At 37.9% G+C, this 22,626-nt stretch overlaps 1 protein-coding gene across 1 annotated transcript in view; it reads left to right on the forward strand.

Annotated features, from left to right (window-relative positions):
- Positions 1-20,521: 20,521 nt before the first annotated feature.
- Positions 20,522-22,626, forward strand: part of LOC149217951 (Inosine triphosphate pyrophosphatase family protein) — a 143,123-nt gene continuing 141,018 nt past the window's right edge. The window contains exon 1 of the mRNA XM_089391454.1: positions 20,522-20,856. Coding sequence (XP_089247580.1) covers positions 20,709-20,856 — 148 coding nt within the window. The 5' untranslated portion in view covers positions 20,522-20,708. The remainder of the gene's footprint in view (positions 20,857-22,626) is intronic.

Raw genomic sequence — 22,626 nt, forward strand, 5'->3', positions numbered from 1 at the left:
TTGGCATTTGATTACCTGAGACTGATCTATTGTATGGACAGATGAATGCTCAGCTTAGGGAACCATCGGCAAGCATAAATGCAACCATGCTAACAAGGGGTTTAGTTGTTCCTTTTTTAGATTAACAGTTGTTAAGGGAACTGTGACATCTATCTTTCGGATCGTGTACAAATACAATTAAGACTAATCACGCCATGTTATAACGTTGCATTTTGCACGACTCAATTCACAAAACTTACTTGCAATGTGGTGAAGGGAAACGTTAATATTAACCGTTGTTAAGGAACTGTGACATATATCTTCTGGATCATGTACAAATACAATTGAGACTAATCACGCCATGTTATAACGTTACATTTCTCACGACTCAATTCACAAAACCTACTTGCAATGTGATGAAGGGAAATGTTAAGAGATCGAGTGCAATGTGATGAAGGGAAACGTTAAGAGATCGAGTTCACTTGTGATGGAGCTTGATTGTGGGTATAGGAAAAATAGTTGGTTAGAAAGAAGTATTATATTGAGGAGTTCAACTCTAAGTGTGATCTCCAACAAAAAAGAGTACATTGGAGTTAGCATTCCATAGAGGCCAAAGGTTTTTATTGCTCAATTAAGAATCGGCTTGCATCAGCTTCGGTGTGAAATAGGACGGTGGAAAAGGCTTTAAAAAGTTTGGGAAGAACAGGTGTGTACAGTTTGCACCTCTGGAGCAGTGGAATCGAAAAAACATTTCATTTTGAATGTGATGCTTTCAAAGACATCAGAGAAATTTATGGGAATATGTTAGAATCAGTTTCCTGGCATTGTCTTTTCAGCTAGGTTGGGCCAGCTCATCATCAATTTGAATAAAAAAATGATTAAATTACAAAAAGCTAAAAACAAAAATTGATAATAACATAGACTATTTTTAATCTAGTAAACATTAAATTATCATTTCAAGTGGCAGATGAGTTTCATTGTTATCAGTGTGAGCGACTTGTGATCACAGGTAGTCGCAGGGAAAAATGCAACTCATATAGTTGCATACTGCAAAGTCAAGGAGGAGATTAGGTTCAGATGAAATTTGTGATAGCGATATGCGATTACTGTCATCGTTGATCATAGATAAGAGATGCTATATGGACAAGGATGTGATTTGAGACGATAGGGGAAGTTGCTAGTCGTCATTTCTATATGCAACAAATCATAGATTGTTGCGATAGATTGCTACCTACTTCCTAGTACACCCATGGGCTTTATTCCCTTTGACAGCCATGCAACTTTCTGTTGACAAAATTTAAACTCTAAAGTGCTCTGAATTTAGGACTTACACAAGTAAGGTATCATCATTCTTCGCATTGTGATCAGAAGCAAATTCAGGCTACCCAGAAGTGAATACAAGTGTTCGTCCATACTACAAGTATGCATACCAGTTTACTCTCCATGAAAGCCCCTCAAATGTCACAATATTTGGCCATGAAGATGACCAGAAACGACACTTACTGTTGTGACCAAAAAAATTTCTTTGGATCGTCCTAACAAATGATGGATGCTCCGTACAAATATATTTTACAAAGTCTGCAACCATTTCCCTAATTGGGCTCAACAGACCTTCGATATGCTAAGATTATTCGTCGATCTTGGAATGGGGCCCGCCACTAATTTCTCGTCATGGGGATCTTCCGCCAAGTCGAAAGTCGTTGACCGGCTAATGGATAATATCCATTTATTAATTTATGTATATATATATATATATATTTATGTGGGTGTGTGGAGGCTAGTCATATTTTACCTACGCATTAGTTTGTTTACATGTTGCCAAGGGTGTTTTTTTATAAATTATTATTATATATATATATAGATATATATATATGAATGATTACATGTAGTTAGTTATTGGGGCCTCCAACTATATTGGAGCAAGGGTGTTTTTTTTATAAATTATTGTTATTATTATTATTATATATATATATATATATATATATATATATATATATGATTATATGTAGTTATCGAGGGCTTCCAACTACATTGGAGGTGTTTTGTTGAAGATAAATCTAAAATTTATACATATATATTATATATGTTTCTTTTATTTGGGTTATAAATTTGTTGTATTTGTTGTACTTTATATGTATATATATTATATATGTTTTTTTATTTGGGTTATAAATTTTGTTGTATTTGTAGTATTTTTGTTGTACCCTATATGTATATAAATGTTTATATGTATAGATTTGAATTTTATGTACATAATTTTGTTTTTATATATAAAGTTTGTTAACTTTATATATTTAGGAAGGTGTATGTGTGTATAGAGGACTTACACTTTATTTTTATATATATATGAATTTATGTGTTTTATTGTTGGGAGTGTATAACAAATTTTGTGGGATAAAGTTATAAGCGTGCCATGTGGAAATCGAGAGGGGAAAGGCCTTTGTGATAGTTAGGGAACTGATCATAGCATCTTGGCCAGGTTCTTGAAGTATGAGTTTCTTCCCAATGGGAATAAAGCAAGCAAGGTGTTAAGGATTACAAATTTAATTTTGGAGTTTAAATGAGTTTTACAATTTTGTAACAACTGATGAGCTGAGAGCGAGAGAGACAAAACGTCAACGGAGCATATTTTTGTGCTCAAAAGTTGAAATTCGACGTGTGAGTAGTCAAACAAAAGAGAATTTTGAGAAGATTGCATGTGGGAAATTAGAAACGAGATTTGGTGACAGAAAATATCTAGAAATTGAGAAAGCTACATGAATTTTGAGAAGAAGAATTAGAGTTCAATTGGAACTTCTAGAGGACATAACTTTTTGCTCAGGTGTCGTATTTTTGCAAGTAACCATTCTACAAAAAGTTATTAGTGTGTGGAACGTGTCATGTTGGAACCCAAGTGTGAATTTGGATTAATTAGAAGATTAAACGTAAAATGTACATGTAAATGCAAAATCCAAATGTAAAATGACATGTGATGGAATGTAATTTAAATGGAGGGAAAGCCCTTATTGGATATTTTCATTAAAAGATTCAAATATTCCCCTCTGGTGTCATGATAAGATATAGGGTTAGGGGTTTTGTAGAGGAGTCGAATCAAAGTTGGTGTCTCTCGTTGGCATTCTGCATAGCGTTTTTGGGGGTTGTGCGAGAAGAGTGTAGGAGGTTGTGCAACCTCCCTGTCGCCATGGCATGGAAGTTTGCATGTGATGTAAATTTTTGGTTGTGTTAATGTGAAAGGAGTCTTAATTCCAGATTGTGGTTTAGTGTATTGTCTAGTTTCTTGTTATTTTCAGTAGTTGTGTGATGCAATTTGTTGTAGAGTTTGTTGGTTAGTTTACTTTTATTTGCAGTAGAGTAGTACCATTTAATTGGCTTATGTGTAGTAGTTTGCGTTGATTTTCAGTAGTCAGGGAATGTCGTCTGTTGGTTTAATTTGTCATGTAGCGTTGTATTTCTACAACTATCTTTTCATGTATTGTGTTTGTTTCTGCAATTAGTTTTCAGATTCATTTTTCTTTTTGGTGGCCCTCCTGGTGAAAAGGGTCGCTAACAAATTGCACCAGCTGGGAAAATCTTGGTTCCCCTCTTCAACTGGGTGGCAGCAATAGTGGAGGGAATCCCAGGTGGTTGAACTTCTGGTCAGACAAAAGTTAGGGGCATGGCCAGCCTGTAACCTCAAGAAGAATGCAACATCAGTAGTTTCTTGGCTCAAAATTTTATGGGATATTGGTGTTCTGGAAGATCCTCGTTCATGGGGCTCTGGCAGTGTTTTCATTGTGGAAAGAGAGGCCCCTTAGATTGTTTTGGTGGTCGTGGAGATTATCGTAAAACCTATGGCTACAAATGGGAAAGATTCATCCACAGAGTATGCTCGAAGACAAGAGCGGTCTGCAGGGATGGACATGGCCATTCCTCATTTGCTCATTCGATATTGGAGAGGTGTGATAACATGTATCAATTTGGGTCTGTGTTTCACGTGATTTGGGATGGTTTCACTTAACATTTCTTATAGTGGAATCGTTTCAACGCATCTCAAGAGGAATTTAACAGAGAAGTGCAGAGTTGAAGATAAGACAGGGTTGCACAAACGTGTAGTGGGAAAAGGTTGCATGCAACACATTACGGTTGCACCAAGGAGGGTCTCAAAGGATTCGGTTGAACATGTGGACTTTTGGAGGTATGAAATTGTGTAAGGTCCAAATCCATGGATTCAACACGATGGAGCAGAGGCCATCTTAAGACCTATGAGGTCTATGATGGAGGGAAGCTCGTGGTAGAATACGACCACTACACGGTGGGAAAGGGTGAGCAGTGTCAAGGAGGCCTATGCAAGGCTCCATGTTCAATTGTGATCAGTAAAGAAAATAAACACATGGAAGAACATGATTTGTTGTCTATAGGAACTTGACTCCTATAGGTATCTTGGCATAAGGAGACAGGCATTATTATTTTCGGAATGACACTGTGATGATCATGGTAATGAAATTCTTGCTCTTTCTGCTAGTTCGAGAAAGAAGGATCCTCTTGCAGAAGGAAAAAAGTTATTCGGGGACAAGTTTATCAATGGAATGGGTGGGATGCACACAAATGATTTTGGAGGAACCATACATGTTGCAAGGGGGTTAAATTCCTTTGCTTGGCAACGAATTGTGCCAGGGGAGCCGCTTCTCGTAACATGAAGAACCCAGAAATTTTGTAGCACGCCTCCTCTCATATCTACCTACTTTCACCAGCATGCCTGAGGTAAACATGAGTTCAAGGGCTACTATGACATGACTCAACCTCCTAGATGACCTTAAGGAAATGAAGCCAACATAACAAGACCTTACTGAATTTCCTCAGGTGCTACAGGACCCCCAGGAACTAACCAAGCATTCAAGGTGTCCAACCCCTAAGATAAAAACCTTTTTCAGTGAGATAGACCCCCAGTCACTCCCATGACAAGGCCTCCAAGTGACTATAACCCTCCATTCGCTCCCACAAGCCCTCTTCCTAGACATTGTAGTCCTTTTTAGGCAGTCTTGTGTTAGTGACTATGAGATTTAAGCCACTTTTTTAGGGCTAGGATCCAGACCTCTACCCATAACTTAATGAAACTTCCAGAAATGATAAATAACACAAAGACAAAACCTCTAACACAAAATGATTATGTTTGACAGTCATTTCGTCAAACACATTGAGAACATGCAACCTACAAGTCATGAATTAATATCTGAACATAGAGATATGAAACTTATCTGAAGTTTACCAAGAAGGACTAATGCCATCTCACAATAGTTGTCATGACACCAATTAGGTCATGCATTTTTTAACCAACCATTCATCAATTAAAAGGTAATAAGAGCCATACTTAAATCTGTCATAAAACCCTGCTTATAACCAGCATATAACTAGATAATCAACAATGATAGAACAACCATTAAAGCCACATAATAATAAGTACATTTAATCATAAATACAAGAGGAACTTATCTTTTATTAACCATATGAAAAATCCAACCAAGTCAGGGACTTCCACGTACCACCTGACCATAGATTGGATTGAACTAAATATTTCTTTCAGCCAATCACCCCCATGCCATATTCCAAGCATGAATGTGGGATATCATGGGATAAACCAAACCAAAAACAACCAAGGGAATCCATAGGTTAAACCACCTCCACGCTCACACTACCGTGATCTCACCTAAACTGGCCCCAAGATCACAAAACCGAACCGAGCTTGGATGCCTCAGAATTCCTTCACCATCCCTTGAGGAATTTTCCTGTCTCCACCCACCTGTTGAGAGCTTCCTGAAGAAAACCATCTCCACCCCCAACCCTTAGGATTTTCCTGAGACCACCTCACCCAAATCCAAAACCTTTTGACAATCCAAATTCAACCAAGAATGAATCCCATCACACCATGGCTATCCGAAAACGGCAAGGCAAGGCTAAAACCACTTTCAAAGCTCATGCCAATGACAACAAATGAACCAAATACACACATGCATATACCATGCATGTTAAAACAAGCTAGGAAATCATACATGCAACCTTTTACTAGCAGTATTCCCGTTGAAGCCGCTTGAGCCAACCTTTCCTTGTTTGATCCTTGCTTTCCTTTCCTTTCCTTATCCTTCCTTTTCTTTCATTGTCCTTCCTTTGCTTGCTTTCTTTCCTTCTCCTTCCTTTGCTTTCCTTGTCCTTCCTTTGCTTGCTTGTTTTCCTTCTCCTCTTGGTGCTCTTCTCCTCTCTGGAACCAATTCCAAAACTCCACTGACAAAAGGCTAAACCAACCAAAAGTTGTGAATTGAACCTTAGAAGCCTTTTTATCAATGAGGCCTCTAATTTCTTCATTTTTACTCTATTTTCCTTTCCTCCGCACATGAAACCTGTGACATTTCACCTTCCTTTTCTCCTATTTTCCTTTATTTTCATAAAATAAATGCCGATAATGCATTTTTTCCTTTTCAAAGCCTTTGCCAATGCCTTTTCCAATTCCTCCTTAGCCATAATAACAACAAGTGATGCCCACTAGGATACTTTGCCCAACATTCAACTTGGAATACGTGTCCCATGACCTTGGTCTTATTTTGCCTTTATTAACTTTATTACATGAACTTTTAACCGGAGGTTGTTACAGACTCCTCCCCTTTAGGGGAACATCGTCCTCTGTATTCAACGACACCTACAACAAGCAAAACCGCTGAAAACCAAAACATATTACCCATGGAGCTTTATAACCCAGCTCGATGCAGTATTTACAATGAAAAGCCTACTCAAAAGCAAAAACTATCATGAAAAACATGACAACATGACAACCATACCACTTATTGGAGCTTTATAACACAACTCATTATGGTATTTACAATGCCATCCATACATAAATATGTACATATACCAAAAATCATTTGCCTCCACCGGGAAATGATGAAGGATATATAGCCTGCATCTGATCATCCATCTCCGATGTAGCTTCATCAGGCCCAAAGTGCTTCCACTGCACTTTAACTTGCTCGATTTCTTTGTTCCAGAGCATGAGTTGTTTCCATTGCAATATGCAGTGAGGTTCCAGTTGGAATTCTCCTTCTGGCTCCACCTGTAATACAGCCCAATCAATAATGTGATCAACATCCTTTACATTTCTTTTTAGCAATGAAACATGGAAAAAATCATGGACTTTCACTGTCAGAGGTAGTGCAAGTCTGTAGGCCACTGGTCTAATCCTCTCAAGGATCTCGAAAGGCATGCAATACCAAGGTGCCAACCTGGCACATGATCCAATCCTCAAGGAGATCTTCTTGGGCTTAATGTGCAAGTACACATGTTCCCCAACTTGAAATTCTTTAAATGCCCTGTGTCGGTCTGCATAAATCTTTTGCCTATCATGTGATACCTTTAGATTCTTCTTAATAACCTGCATTTCCTGTTCCATTTCTACCAACATGTCTGGTCCTTTCAACACCCTGTTCACTGAATCACTCCAGTTTATGGGATTATTACAACTCCGCCCATAGAGTGCCTCAAACGGACACATCCTCAGTGACTCCTAAAAACCATTGTTGTAAGAAAACTCAACCAGTGGATGATACTCCTCCCACTTCCATTGTTGATGCATTACATACATCCTCAGCATATCCTCTTGGATCATGTTGACCCTCTTTGTCTGTCCATCTTTCTGTGGATGATAAGTTGTACTGAAGGCGAATTCTTTACCTAACCGTGCAAATAACTCTTTCTATAACCTGGAAGTGAACGTGGCATCTTTGTATGATACAATCTTCTTCAGAACACCATGCTATCTCACTACATCTCTGATGAAGACTTGTGCTTGCTATGTCACTAGTTGAATATGTAGACTTTACTGGAATGAAGTGTGTTATCTTGCTCAACTTGTCAACCACAACCATAATAGAATCATGTTGTCTAGATGTCCTTAGCAAACCTGTAATGAAATCCATGGAAATAACCTCCCATTTCCATTCTAGAATCATAATAGGATGTAGCAAACCAGTTGGGTGATTACACTCATCTTTTACCTGCAGATAATCCAAACATTTAGCAACAAACTCTGCCACTTTCTTCTTCAGATTCAGCCAATAGTAGAACTTCTTTAGCATTGTCAATGTCTTTTGATATCCTAGGTGACTTTAATATGGATTGACGTGAAACTCCCTCAAGATAAGCTTCTTGAGCTCACTTTCATCTGGCACATAGATCTTGTCCCTAAATCTAACCAAGCCATCTGTTGTGATACAATAGTCCACATCCTGATCACCTGTACCCTACTGTAACCTATGCTTAAGCTGTTGGTACCTATCATCCTGTTGTCTTTCATGTAGGATCCATTCCTGTAAATCTGTCCCATAAGAACTCATAGTTGTAACATGATTTAATTGCACTCTCCTATTGAGACTCATTCAGTTTCCTCGACTCATAACACACCACTTGTCTCTCATGCATCAGGACTCTACGAAGCCCTCTCTTGCAAGAATTTGTGCACACCACAAAATATTTATCTAGATTTGCAATATTTAACACAAGAGCATTTGTCAACAACTGCTTCAACTGCTTAAAACACGTTGCACATTCTTTTGTACATTCAAATTTATTTCCTTTCCTCTGCAAGGATGTAATAGGATATGCAATCCATGAGAAGTTCATAATGAACCTCTTATAATAGCCTGTTAACCCCATAAATGATCTTACCTCGTCCACATTTCTAGGAGATTCGCATTCCATGATAGCTCTTATCTTTTCCAGATCTACTGCTATGCCTTCCTTGGAAACCACATGCCCCAAGTAATGTACCTTTTTCCAAAAGAAAATGCATTTTCTAAGCTTGGAATACAACTAAAGCTCTCTTAACAATCTCAATACTAATGCTAAATGTTCGGCATTCTCTTCCTCATTCTTAGAATATATCAATATATCATCAATGAATACAATAACAAACTTGTCCAAATAAGGATACAACACACTATTCATCAAGCACATAAAAGTAGTTGGAGCATTAGTCAAACAAAAAGGAACTACAACAAACTCATAATGACCATACTTGGTCTGGAAAGTAGTCTTATAGTTGTCCTCTTCTTTAATGTGTACCTAATGGTATCCTGATCTCAAATCAATCTTTGAGAACATTATTGCCCCCTTCCACTCGTCAAACAAATCATCAATCCTCGACAACGGATACATGTTCTTGATGGTTACCTTGTTTAGTTGCCTATAATCAATACATAACCTGAGAGTACCATCCTTCTTCTTCATAAACAACATTGGTGCACCCCAAGGTGATACACTTGGCCTAATGTACCCCTTTTCAAGCATTTCCTTCAACTGCAACTTCAATTCCACTAGCTTTGGAGTGCTCATCCTGTAAGGTGCCTTCAATGCTAGTGTTGCCCCTGGTACCAATTCAATAAAAAAGTCCTCTTTCCTATGAGGAGGCAACTCTGAAATCTCTACTGGAAACGCATCCTGTAATTGTTGTAATACAAGGTACCTCTCAAATATTTATGCATCCTCAACATCCATACCCTTGTCACTGGAAATATGGACTGCAAATAGTACACACCCCTTTCTGCGACTGCGCTTGGCTTGGATAGATGTAATCATCCTCACTAATGTAGGCTTCTTCTTTCCCTGCAAAATTCTCTTTTCTCCATTGTCATCCAAGCACTCAATAGCCTTGTCATAGCAATCTACTTTGGTTCTATGGAGGTACAGTCAATCCATACCCAAAAGAATATTATGTGATCCCAATGGAAGTACATTTAGATGTGCTAATGTAGGCATACCATTCAGCTCAAATGCATAAGCTCTTACCCAGTGATGAACTCTCTTCTTAGTACCTGTAGCCAACTACACCAACCAAGACTCTTCAAGCACTTCTTTTCTCAAACCACACTTATCCACCAAGTCAGAATTAACATAACTATAATTATATCCAAGGTCAATCAAAATAGAAACAGCTTGACCAAAGAGCTTACCTTCCATCTCAATAATGGATGTCAGGTGATCTACTCGCTTGTTGTCCACAGTTGTATAAATACAAGGAATGTTATGGCCCACATCCCCAACCATTTATGCCTCCCGAGCACTATATATCTGAGGCCTTCCACCCTGGTACAATGGAAAATCCTTCTTGCAATGTCTTTGCCACAAATCCAACATTGGAATGGTCCTCTACCATCACCTATATTAAGTTTCTCTCCACGATGTGACCCATGTCCCTTCTCAACTGCATTAAACTTCTTATAAGGAACCACATTCTCTTTATTACCTGCATCCTGAGGTCTTCCTCGCTTCGGTGGCCACTTCCCTTTAACTTTCTCATTCCCCTTCAAAACACACATAGGTTCAGCTTTACACTTTGACTTCTCATAACAATGCTTCAGTTTCTTGATGGCTTCCTCCAGCGATCGTGGCTCATCAAACTCAATCCGGTCTCTATATGTTGTTGGCAACCCACTTATGAACCTTTGAATCTTTGTTTTCTAATCCTTGAGGTAAGGCACATACCTCAACATCTTCATAAACCTGCTAGTGTACTCATCATCTATCATAGAACCCACCTGTAGCTCATAAAACTCCTTAGCTCTAGCATCATAATACCTCTCAAATATGTACTTCTTCTTAAAGAGTCTCTCGAACTCATCCCAAATCAACTCTTCTTCTCGAATGCCCTTGACATTCTTCACATCTTCCCACCAAATATTTGTTTTCCCTTTTAGACTGAAAGTAATTATCTTGGCTTTCATGTTCTCTGAGTAGTTGTGAAATCTAAAGAATTTCTTCATTCCAAGAAACCATGCCTCTGCATCTTCTAACTTCTTCATCTCTCCATCAAATGTAGGTGGCTTTACTTTCTTGAACTCCTTGGGAAAGTACTCACTCCTCCTATAAGGATGATGGCGATGACAACTGTGATGATGTTTCCTGGATGAGGAACTAGAGTGATACCCATACATACTATTCCTCTTGTTAGGTGTATCCAATGATCTGCCACCTTTGACTGTGTCCCCTCTATCTAGCATGTATCTTGACTGAGACCTACTACCATAGGCTCCATTAGTATTCTCTTCTTTCTCTTGACTAATCCTTAATTGTCCCTATCTCTGCAAGTCTAACAAACTCTGAAGGATGACTGCATTAACCTATGTTGCTTTTCTTGAGCCTCAACCAACTTGTAATTGTCTGCTTTGCAACTTCTGATATCTGCCCTCAAACTCCTCAATGTGTCTGCTATATCAGGAGAATACTCATCTCCTTGTTTCCAACTGATCTGTAGGGAGAGTCATGTGAACTGTAGTATACCATTTTTCTCGTCATCTTTGATTCTCTTCTTCCTGCAAGTACACCATGTCAGATAAAAAAATAGATACCACGACTAAAATCATACCTCAATGACATTCAGGGGAGGCTTATCTCATCTACAAATCAATCCACATTAGCACGATACATGTATAATCATATGAATATGAATATGTCAACATCATGCATGACAATACCAACTACATACCATGACCTCATGCATGAAAACCATAACCATGACAATGCATGCATAACCACATGCATCTAGCCCACCATGTCCAAGTGTTTAAACCATGCTCTGATACCACTCTTTAACATGCCTCCTCTCATATCTACCCACTTTCACCGACTTTCCTAGGTAAAAATGAGTCGAGGGGATACTATGACATTACTCAACTTGCTAGATGACCTTAAGGAAATGGAGCCAACATAACAAGGCAATATTGACTTCCCTTGGGTGCTACAGGACCCCAAGGAACTAACCAACCATTCCAAGTGTCCAACCCCTATGATAACTTTCTTTTTCAGTTAGCTAGATCCCTAGTCACTCCCATGACAAGGCCTCCAGGCGACTATAACCCTCTAGTTGATCCCATAGGCCTGCTTCCCAGCGACCGTATTATTTTTTAGGCAGTCCTGTGCGAGCGACTGTGATATTTAAGCCACTTTTTCAGGGCTAGGATCCATACCTCTACCCATAACTTCATGAAACTTCCAAAAATAATAAATAACATAGAGACAAAGCCTCTAACACAAAACTTACTGAAGGAATTGACCTTACCCATTCTAACCATGATAGTCATTATGTCAAACACATTGATAACATGCAACCTACAAGTCATGAATGCATATCTAAACATAGAGATCTGAAACTTATCTAAGGTTTACTAAGAAGGACTACTGCCCTCTCACAATAGTTGTCATGATACCAATTAGGTCATGCATTCATTAACCATCCATTCATCAATTAAAAGGTGATAATATCCATACTTAAATATGTCATAAAACCATCGTTATAACCACATATAACCAGATAATTAACAATTATAGAAGAACCATTAAAGCCACATAATAACAAGTAAATTTACTCATAAAGACAAGAGGAACTTAGCTCTTATTAACCATATGCAAAATCCAACCAAGTCAGGGACTTCCACGTACCACCCGACCATAGATTGGGCTGAACCAAATCTTTCTTTCAACCAATCACCCTTGTGCCATATTCTAAGCATGAATGTGGGATCTCATGGGATAAACCAATCCATAAACAACCAAGGGAATCTAGAGGTTAAATCACCTCCACCCTCACACTACCGTGATCTCACCTAAACCGGTCTCAAGATCACAAAACCAAACCGAACTTGGATGCCTCAGAATTCCTTCACCATCCCTTGAGGAATTTTCCTGTCTCCACCCACTTGTTGAAGGCTTCCCGGAGAAAACCATCTCCACCCCCAACCCTTGGGATTTTCTTGAGACCACCTCACTTGGATCTAAAACCTTCCGGCAATCCAAAGCTCAACCAAGAATGAATCCCAAAAAATCATGGCTAACCGGAAATGGCAAGGCAAGATAACAAAAAAAAAAAAAAAAAACCAGTAAAACCCATGCCAATGATAACAAATGAACCAAATACACACATGCATATACCATGCATGCCAAAACTAGCTAGGAATTCATACATACAACCTGTTATCTACAAGTATTGTCGTTGAAGCGACTCGATCCAACCTTTCTTTGCTTGATCCTTTCTTTCCTTTGTTTTCCTTGTCCTTCCTTTGCTTTCCTTGTCCTTCCTTTGCTTACTTGCTTTACTTCTCCTCTTGGTGCTCTTCTTCTCTCTAGAACCAATTCCAAAACTCCACTGACAAAAGGGTAAACCAACCAAAAGCTGCGAACTGATCCTCGGAAGCCTTTTTATCAATGAGGTCTCTAATTTCTTCATTTTTCCTCTATTTACATTCAATTTCCTCCTCACATGCAACCTGTGACCTTTCACCTTCCTTTTCTCCTATTTTCCTTTATTTTCATACAATAAATCCCAATAATGTCGATTTGCCTTTTCAAATCCTTTGCCAATGCCTTTGCCAATTTCCCCTTATCCATAGTAACAACAAGTGATGCCCACTAGGATACTTTTCCCAATATTTAGCTTGGAATACATGTCCCATAACCTTGGTCTTATTTTGCCTTTATTAACTTTATTATATGAACTTTTAACCCAGGGCTATTACAAATTTGTACAACAATGTTTTAAATTTTTCTTGCAAAATTATTTTCTTTTGTTTTTCAACTCACCAAGAACCCAGGCAACACAAAAATGAAATCTAGGCAAAACATATGGGCAGTCTTTATTAAGACCCCCACTAGGCGCTGCTAACTATTCCTACGCAAACCAGTTGGCACATTGTATTTCAATTGTCCCTAAACAACAAAAGGTGAGAGACAATTTTTTGTAAATGAAGACTCCTGCTCTGGAGAAACGGAGAAATCCAATAGTAGAGGATAAAGCATCTGAGCAGATGCAATAGACACGGACAGTGGAAGGAGGGAGATAAGCAGAGAGATGAATGTATGTTGCAACAATTAATGGTGGGGTCTTTCAAGCATAGGTTGGGACACCCACAGAAGAAGGAGAGTGATGGGGTATTACGAGCAAGTGAGGTTGGGACACCCACAAAAGAAGGAGAGTGATGGGGTCTTACGAGCAAGCGAGGTTGGGATGTCCATCAAAATAGGGAGAAGTGTGCAAGGAGAGAGCGTAAAGTAGGATAAAGGTTAGGGAATAACCTAAAACTCAACATATATAGGTGGATTGGGATCGTGCAGTGGAAGCACAAGTGAGTGTGGATATCCAACTGCACTTGGCTTGGGACGAGCCAACGATTTGAGCTAGGGGCATGTTGGACCCCAAGTGTGAACTTGGGTTAATTAGAAGAGTAAACATAAAATATACATGTAAATGCAAAATGAAAATGTAAAATGACATGTGATGGAATGTAATTCAAATGGAGGCCAACTTTGTTATTAGATATTTTCATTAAAATATTAAAATATTCCCCTCTAATGTCATGATAAGATATAAGGTTATGAGTTTTATAGAGGAGTTGGTTCAAGTTGGTGTCTCTCACTGGCATTCTGCATAGGGTTTTCGGTGGTTGTACGAGAAGAGTGCAATAGGTTGCGCAGCCTCCCTGTTGCCATAGCAGGGAAGCCTGCATGTGATGTAAATTTTTGTTTGTGTTAATATGAAAGGAGTTCGAATTCTAGTATGTGGTTTAGTGTATTGTCCAGTTTCTTGTTATTTTCAGCACTTGTGTGACGTAATTTATTGTAGACTTTGTTGGTTAGTTTACTTTTATTTGCAGCAGAGTAGTTTCATTTAGTTGACTTATGTGCAACAACTTGTGTTGATTTTTAGTAGTAAGATAATGTCATTTGTTGGTTTAGTGTGTTGTGTAGTGTTGTATTTTCATGTATTGTGTTTGTTTCTGCAATTAGTTTTCAGTTTCATTTTTCTTTTTAGTGGCCCTCCTAGCCAAGAGGGCCGCCAGCACGCCAACATATTTAGAATTTCGAATTGGGTAAGAATTTATTATAATTTCTCTAGAGACGTGTACATGTCACCAAGACAATGGAAACTATTAGAATTGAAGATATAGGAGATATTTCAGACATTAATAGTCCAAAAGAGGGGGTGAGAGTTGTGGATATGAGTGTGGGGCATTTTATGACATAATCAAATGGTCATGGAATGAGTAGGCTGGAAAATGGAGATCTAGAGGAGACTATGAGAAGCCTCAAGATGGGGGTTCTCAGTTTTATATCCAATAATACCATACTGGTAAAAGGGAAATAGCAGCAGCTCAACACTTTGATTCTGCGGAGTCTTAATAGAATTCAGTGGGAACTGGACCAACAATTTGAGTCTAGAAAAGCTTGAAAGGCCACAAACAAGTTTGATAAATGAGGTGTTGGAAGTTTGAGATAGGTTAAGAGTGATGACCAGTAGTATGTATGTAGAAAGGAGGTCACATAAGAGAGGTTACGCCACCTAAAGACTAATAGAAGTCCTAGCATATCACCTGTGAAAAGGCCCAGCAAGAGGTCTCACATGGACTGCTTACAAGGGGAGTTGAAAAATATCAAGCCTCCCACTTTTAACGAAGAATGCAAAAAGGGTGAAGCAGATGAGGCCTGGTTATTGGAGATGCAGAGGTATTTGTAGTTGTTTGATTACTCTTAAAATATGGAAGCTCGAATTGCTATATACCAGCTGAAGGGTAAATCTCACCTATAGTGGGAGTAGCTCAAAGAGTGAAGCAATTGATGAAAAGAGGTTGACATAGTGGAAATTTAAGGAATATTTCCAAAGTAAATATTTCTCTTAGCATTATTATGAAAAGAAGATGAAGGAATTTTTTGAACTAAAGTTGGGAAATATGACTATGGAGGAATATGGTCGGAAATTCATAGAGTTGCTAAGGTATGTTAGTTTTATTAAAGATGAAAAGGTCAAAATCCAAATATATGTTAGTGGGGTTCCTTTATTCTATGAAGATAGGCTTAAATTTTATGAGCCCAAAACCTTGGATGTGGCCATGAGAAAGGCTAAACAGTTATATGAGTAGAACATAAATAAATTAGCTATACAAAAAGCATGGGACAACAAGAACAAGAGTTTCATGGAGGAGAGAAATAAGGGGTTTAAACCCTCACCCTTCAAGAATGGACCGCAAGTGAAACAGTAGCCAGCCCCTATTATTAGTGAACCCAAGGGTAGTGGTTTTTTAGGAAAGAGACCCTCAGTCCAACCTTTCAGGTGTTGGGGTTGTCGAGGAAATCATAAATTCCAAGACCACCCTTATAAGGACAAAATTAAGAAAATGGTGCATAGTATGCAGACAATTGATACAGTGGATCACGTGGGTGGAAGCATGCCCCAGATTTATGCTACGTTGGATAACATTCAAGCTTAACACTAGGCACACATGATTGAAATTGAAAGTATGTTGCATAATCAATCTATTACTATTTTGATTGATTCAGAAGTTAGTCACAATTATATTGATATGAAATTAGTATAGAAAAAATTAAATTAGAAAATACCAAGCACCAAAAGGCATGGCTATTCCAATTAGCTACAAGAATAAAGAGAAAAGTTATAGAACTAGTGAAGGAATGCTCAATTGATTTGGACAGATTAAGTACTAAGGCTAAGCTTAATATAATTTCCTTAGGATCATATGATTTCCTGATTGATATGGATTGGTTGGAGAAGCATTAGGCCATTTTGGATTGTTATAATAAATAATTTACTTGCATTGATGATGAAGGTCAACAGAGGAAGGTCTAGGTATTCCCTAGATTGATATCTATTAGAGAGATATCAGCTCTATAGTTAAGAAATATTTTTAGAAAATGTTTCCAGGGTTTGGCAGTTCATTTGGAGGAACTCAATAGGGGTCAACAAGCCAAATTGGAATATTATCCAATTTTGAGAAATATGTTCATGTATTTGTTGAAATATCAGAACTACCTCTAAGGAGGGATATAGATTTTTCAATTGATTTGATTCCTAGAGTTCTCTAGTATCTAAGACACCTTACAAAATTTGCATTGTTTAAGAGGCCCCCGGAGACCTCCATAAAGTTGTCAATGATTTTTTTAAATCTTTGGGAAATTATGCATGAAGCACCTCTCAACAACAGAGTGTCATCAGCAAACAGGGAATGATTAATGCTTTTAATTCCATTCGAGATTTGCAAGCCAGTTAAAGTGCTTTCTCGCCTTCTCTTTTCCAAAGTTCTACTTAACGCATCAACCATTATTATATATAAAAAAGGAGAGAGAGTGCATCCATGCCTCAATCCCCTAGAGCTTTGGAAGAAGTCATTGGGTCTTCCATTTATCAACAGTGCTATCCACAGATCCGTTATGCAAGCCTTAATAACCTCAATGATTTCCTTTGAGAAACTGAATTTCTTTAAAACAACCATGAGGTAGGGGAGACTTACCCTGTCAAAAGCATTGGCCATATCTAATTTTATAATAATTCCTTTTTCTTTTCTTAGCATGCTTGAATGGATAGCTTCCTGGACCACCAATACATTATCTATAATCTATCTGTTTGGTACGAAACCTCCTTGATTTTCCGAAATTATCTCCGGGAGAACTTTCTTTATTTTGTTGGCTATAATCTTTGTTACTATTTTATAGGAAGAGTTGCACAAGGAGATTGGCCGAAATCTACTAAAAGTGGAGGGATTAGCATCCTTTGGTATTAATGCCAGATAAGAGGATTTGGTGTTGCCTCCCATTTTTTTGTTTTTGAACACATTTCTTACCATTCTTAATAAGTCATTTTTTATTATCTGCCAATGCTGCCTATAGAAAGCAATTGTGAAGCCATCCAGGCCCAGTGCCTTATCCGGATGGAGACTCCAAACTGCTGCCTCTATTTCTTCTTCTGAGATTTCTTTCATAATTTTTGCGTTTTGTCCTTCATTTATCTTGTTTGGAATATGCTGCAAAAAATTGTCATAATCTACTGCTTCTCCATTTGCTGTTATAAGATTTTTAAAATGGTTGTGTGCCTCTTTTTTTAATTCCTTTGCTCCTCTAATTTCCTGTCCATCTACTTGAATTTTATCAATGTGATTTCTAGCTCTTTTAATTTTCATAGAATTGTGAAAAAAAGCAGTGTTTTTATTCCCTGCTTTTAACCATAGGCTTCTTGACTTTAATCTCACCTCTTCTTCTTCTTTCCGATTTTCTCTATGTATTTCCCAAAAAATTTCATTTTCCTGAGGCCCCTATGGCTTGTTCGGTCATTCCTTCATAACTTTTTAATTTTTTTTTATCATTTTTTCTGATTCTTGGCAGCTTGTTTTGGTCTCCTGAAGCATAAGGATATCTGGTTTTTCCTTTACTAGAATATCTCTTGATGCATTTACTTTAAACGGTGTTCCCAGACCACAACAATTCCAGGAGACTATAATCATTACTTATTTGTTTGGTGGGATGAGAGACCTTTCCCTCTTTGCTGATTTTGATTTTTCTTATTGTTCCTGTAACTTTTCCCAAAGAAGGAGTCCATAGGCTGCTGCGTTCCTAAGGCCATCTCTTTTGTTGCCGCTTCATCTCTAAGCTCTTTGTTGAATTTTCTTCCTGCTTTCTTTTGGTGTTCAAGAGTTTGGAGAGATTCCTTTGATTTCTTGTAAGTATTTTGTCCACAGAGGGAGGAGGAGGGCTACAATGGATTATAGAGATTAAGGGTGTGAGTATATGGGAAGGGGAGGGATGAGGTGCGGAGGAGGGGGGAGAGGCGAGGACTGAGGGTTCTTCTAGGGGTCCAAAAGGATTAGTATTGGCGAGAGATGAAGGGAAAAGGGTGGGGTTATCCGAGATGGGAGAGGACGGGGAAGGATCAGAGGGAGCCTGTGGTTGGCTTGAAGAGGAGATGGGCTGTTTGTTTGACGATTTTTTCTTTTTGACTTGTTCCCATTTAGCTTCAGATTCTTCTAGATTTTCATTTTCTTGTTTTTTTGGACATCTATTTGCGAAATGACCATATTCATGACATACCTTGCATTTGAACGGTATCTTTTCGTAGTCCAACTGTTGTATATGCGTCCATTGATCTACTTTGATCTTTACTGCCCCGGAAGACTTTTCCCTAGATCCACTTCGACATAGATCCTTGCACAAGCATGCATGCTCTCTTTTGGTTCACATCTGTCAATGTACTTCCCCACAACATTCCCGATAGCTTTAACCGATTCATCTCCCCAGCAATGAAGAGGGAGATGGGGTAATCTTACCCATACCGGCACCGCACTGGGTACATCCATTTCAGGATCAAAATCAGGTGTCCATCTGTTTAAGTATAACCCTCGCATGTCCATGAAGTATGGACCGTTTCTGAAGATTAAATCTCGGTCTTCCTTTGTTTCAAAATGAAAAGTGTAATACCCTCTTCCATAGAATCTTATAGAGATTTTCCCATTTATTGAAGATGTCCAGTTTCTTTCAACCCATTTCTGAACCGATCTAGGGGATGGCCATAGTCCTGTAAACTGTCCAACCAATCCCCTTTCTGCTAGAGACAGAGTTGCACGACGGGGAAGAGACAGAGGGAGAGATATCTCAGGAATATCATCAAGTTTCTTCACAAACTTGGATATTGACGGCCTGGGTTTAGGAGGTCCAATGGCTGATATTAATGATGCAAAGGCGTTTGCAGTTTCTTCATGCTCCTTTTGAACACTTGAGTGTGGATCTCCATCCTCTAGAGGATCCGACAACTCCATCGACGCAGCAGGAGGCCGCAGTAGACGTGGCTGAGAACCTCGAGCTCACCAGGGCAGGGGGCATGTGCAACTCAGTAGCAGTGGAGGCAAAAAAATGGTTCAACCAACAATGATCATTAGTTTCAATGAGCTTTTTGAAGAGACAAGGCTTCACAAAAAAACAAATTTCTTATTGAGATCCATAATAACAGAATCAACCTAGAAAAAAATATGAATATGGATTAAGCGATAGTGGGTGGTCCCTTAAACCGCGAAGTCTCGTGGACGCCATTAAAAGCAATTTCATTTCATTTCAAGAGATTTGATCCCTCTCAGTGTTTGGTAAACCAGGAGTTAAGATGGATCTACGCTGATTTATTTCTCCCCTTTAAATAAGCTATATTCCACATGAATACCATAAACCATTTTTCTTTTTATTATTTTTTTAATTTTATTTTATTTTGATCGAATTAAAATATTCACATTATTATTTTTATTTTTAAATAATTTAACTTAATCAAAATGTTTAATATTACATTACACCATATTTAAATTAATTTTTTTATTTAATTTACTTTTTATTTTTAAATAATTTAATTTAATTAAAAATATTAAACATTACCATTTTTTTTTTATTTTTAAATAATTTAATTTAATTAAAAATATTAAACATTACCGTATGTATACCATACTGGCCTCAGAGCAATCATCAATAAAGTCCTACCTTGATAGATAAGAATAAAACTAAAAACACCACACAATTTGCAAAAAAATATATTTAAACTGCTGAATTCATTTTTACATTACAAAATTATAATTTATAATTCCTGTACTTATTGCTTAATAAAATTTCCGTGAAACATGTTATGATTCGAACACGTGGGACGCATTATTCGAATTTGCCCAAACCCTCAAGCACACGTAGTATATAATGTTTACCTAGATTAAACTTGTAGTAGGGCAAGTAGTTGATAACCTTCCACTGATTGTACAACATTGTTACTGTTTAGGTCCACTCTATACTTGGTATCAGTATCATTCCTTATAAATGGCACAAAGAATACTCAACAAAAAGCAATAGAAAGGTATATAAGAGCAAAGAAAAAATGGAGTCACAAAACAGCTTCCATTAATGAATTGACCATGCATCATAATGAATTGAATTGTGGGCGGGGAAACATGGCGGCATCATTGAAGGTAGTAACTTTCGTGACAGGAAATGCTAAGAAGTTGGACGAAGTTAGAAGAATTGTCGGCGATTCTATACCTTTACAGTCCGTCAAGCTAGACTGTAAGTTCCATTTCCATTCGTTCTTTTCATCTTATTGGTTCATCCATGAAGAATTATCAGTGATTCTATACATTTAGTCCGTCAAGCTAGACTGTAAGTTCCGGTTCATCTATTAATTATTCAATTAAATAGTCATCAATAATGGCATAATAAAATAAGGTCGGTAAGAGTAATCCGCGGAATACCCTATAGGTTGTAAATATGGCGAGCTGCCTTGATTGGTCGTTTTGCCCAGCTGAGCTGACCCTAGGTAAACAGAGTAAGAAATTAAAAGAATTGCCTCTCCCCCCATTAAAGACCAAGCCAGAGGGTCTCAAGCTTGGACAAGAATACTTTACTTAGATTTCATTTCTCCCCGAGGATTATTATATCATTCAACAAGCTAATCCTTAAATCCCCGCCCTTATTACATTCATGATTGCAACGACAGAAGCTGGGTGCATTACGATCCAAGTTGGGAGATGTCCCTGTGTATATCTGCGCAAGTGTTTGTAACAATGATAAAATAAATTGAAAGAAAAAGCTAAAAAAAAACAATGATAAAATTAATTGAAGAAAAAGAGCCAATTTCAAAAGCAAGAAAAGTTATAAACTCCATTCCCTATTAAGAGGGAGTACAGCTTTTTCTTGGCCGGATTGCCAACTCATGTCCTCCACGGGGTTTGAACATGGGAGAATCCAAAGCTCTCTACCATTACTCTCAACCCATTTTAACATGTGATTAATCCTATCATATTTAAACAACTACTATAAATAAGCATGCATAAAATCTCAACCTTGATTCTATTATACTTCGAGAGGAATATAAAAAAGACAGGTGAAAACCTCAATGTTTATTAAATAGTGTTTAAGGGTGTAAAAAAATTGAGATTTGCATTTGTAATTTTTCTGTTTCCCCTTGTGCCTAATAGATCCGGGATTAAATGAATCTATGCTAGTAATAGATACTTATGGATTCATGGAGCTCTTACAACTTGCATGCTAGCAGAACTAGGCAAATCGCTATTATATCAAGAATGGCTAGCATTAAATAATGAAGGATGTATTTTCACATGTGCAGTTACATACAGTCTATAAGCAACATCATTATGATATTTAACTGTGATTGGTCCACAATACCTTGGATGGCAATAACTTACGACAACTTCCTATGGACAAGCAACTATTGGGCTTGTCTGAAATCAACTTTCTCACCAACTTGAAAAGATAATATAATACAATGTTTATCTTGTCAAGGGTAGGGTGAGACAATGTGCCTGTGAAATGCACATTGTCTTGTCCCACCCCTGCATGTGATGGTTGGGGGGGATCTCCAATCTGAGAAACTTTTTTGGAAATTGGAAAAAAGTGGAAGAGGATATTTCGACGAGTTCCATGGACTCAAGGAATTGGTCACAAAGTGTTAAGAATTGAATGAAGTTTTCGTATTTCTAGATTGGACTGGAGAACCTATAGGTTAGGTACTTGCAGTGTTACTTGGGAGCGGGAGCGAAAGCGGGGAGCGGGAGCAAAAACGGGAGCGGGAGCGACATTTTCAAAAGCTCCCGGTTTGGGAGCGAATCCCGGAGTGATTTTTATATATATATATATATATATATATATATATATATATTTATATTTTGATACATATATGTCAACAAAAACATGTAGAATGATGAATTAGATATAAAAAACATAAAAAAAACATAGATTGATCATTGAACCATATAACATCAATCATCTAGAAGTTATAATCTTCATCAACCACGTCCACAAGTTAGTGACATACAT

This window comes from Pinus tabuliformis, chromosome 1_1 (genome assembly GCF_031772625.1).
Source record: "Pinus tabuliformis cultivar Carrire ecotype Pingquan chromosome 1_1, CPIR1, whole genome shotgun sequence".
Lineage (NCBI taxonomy): Eukaryota > Viridiplantae > Streptophyta > Pinopsida > Pinales > Pinaceae > Pinus > Pinus tabuliformis.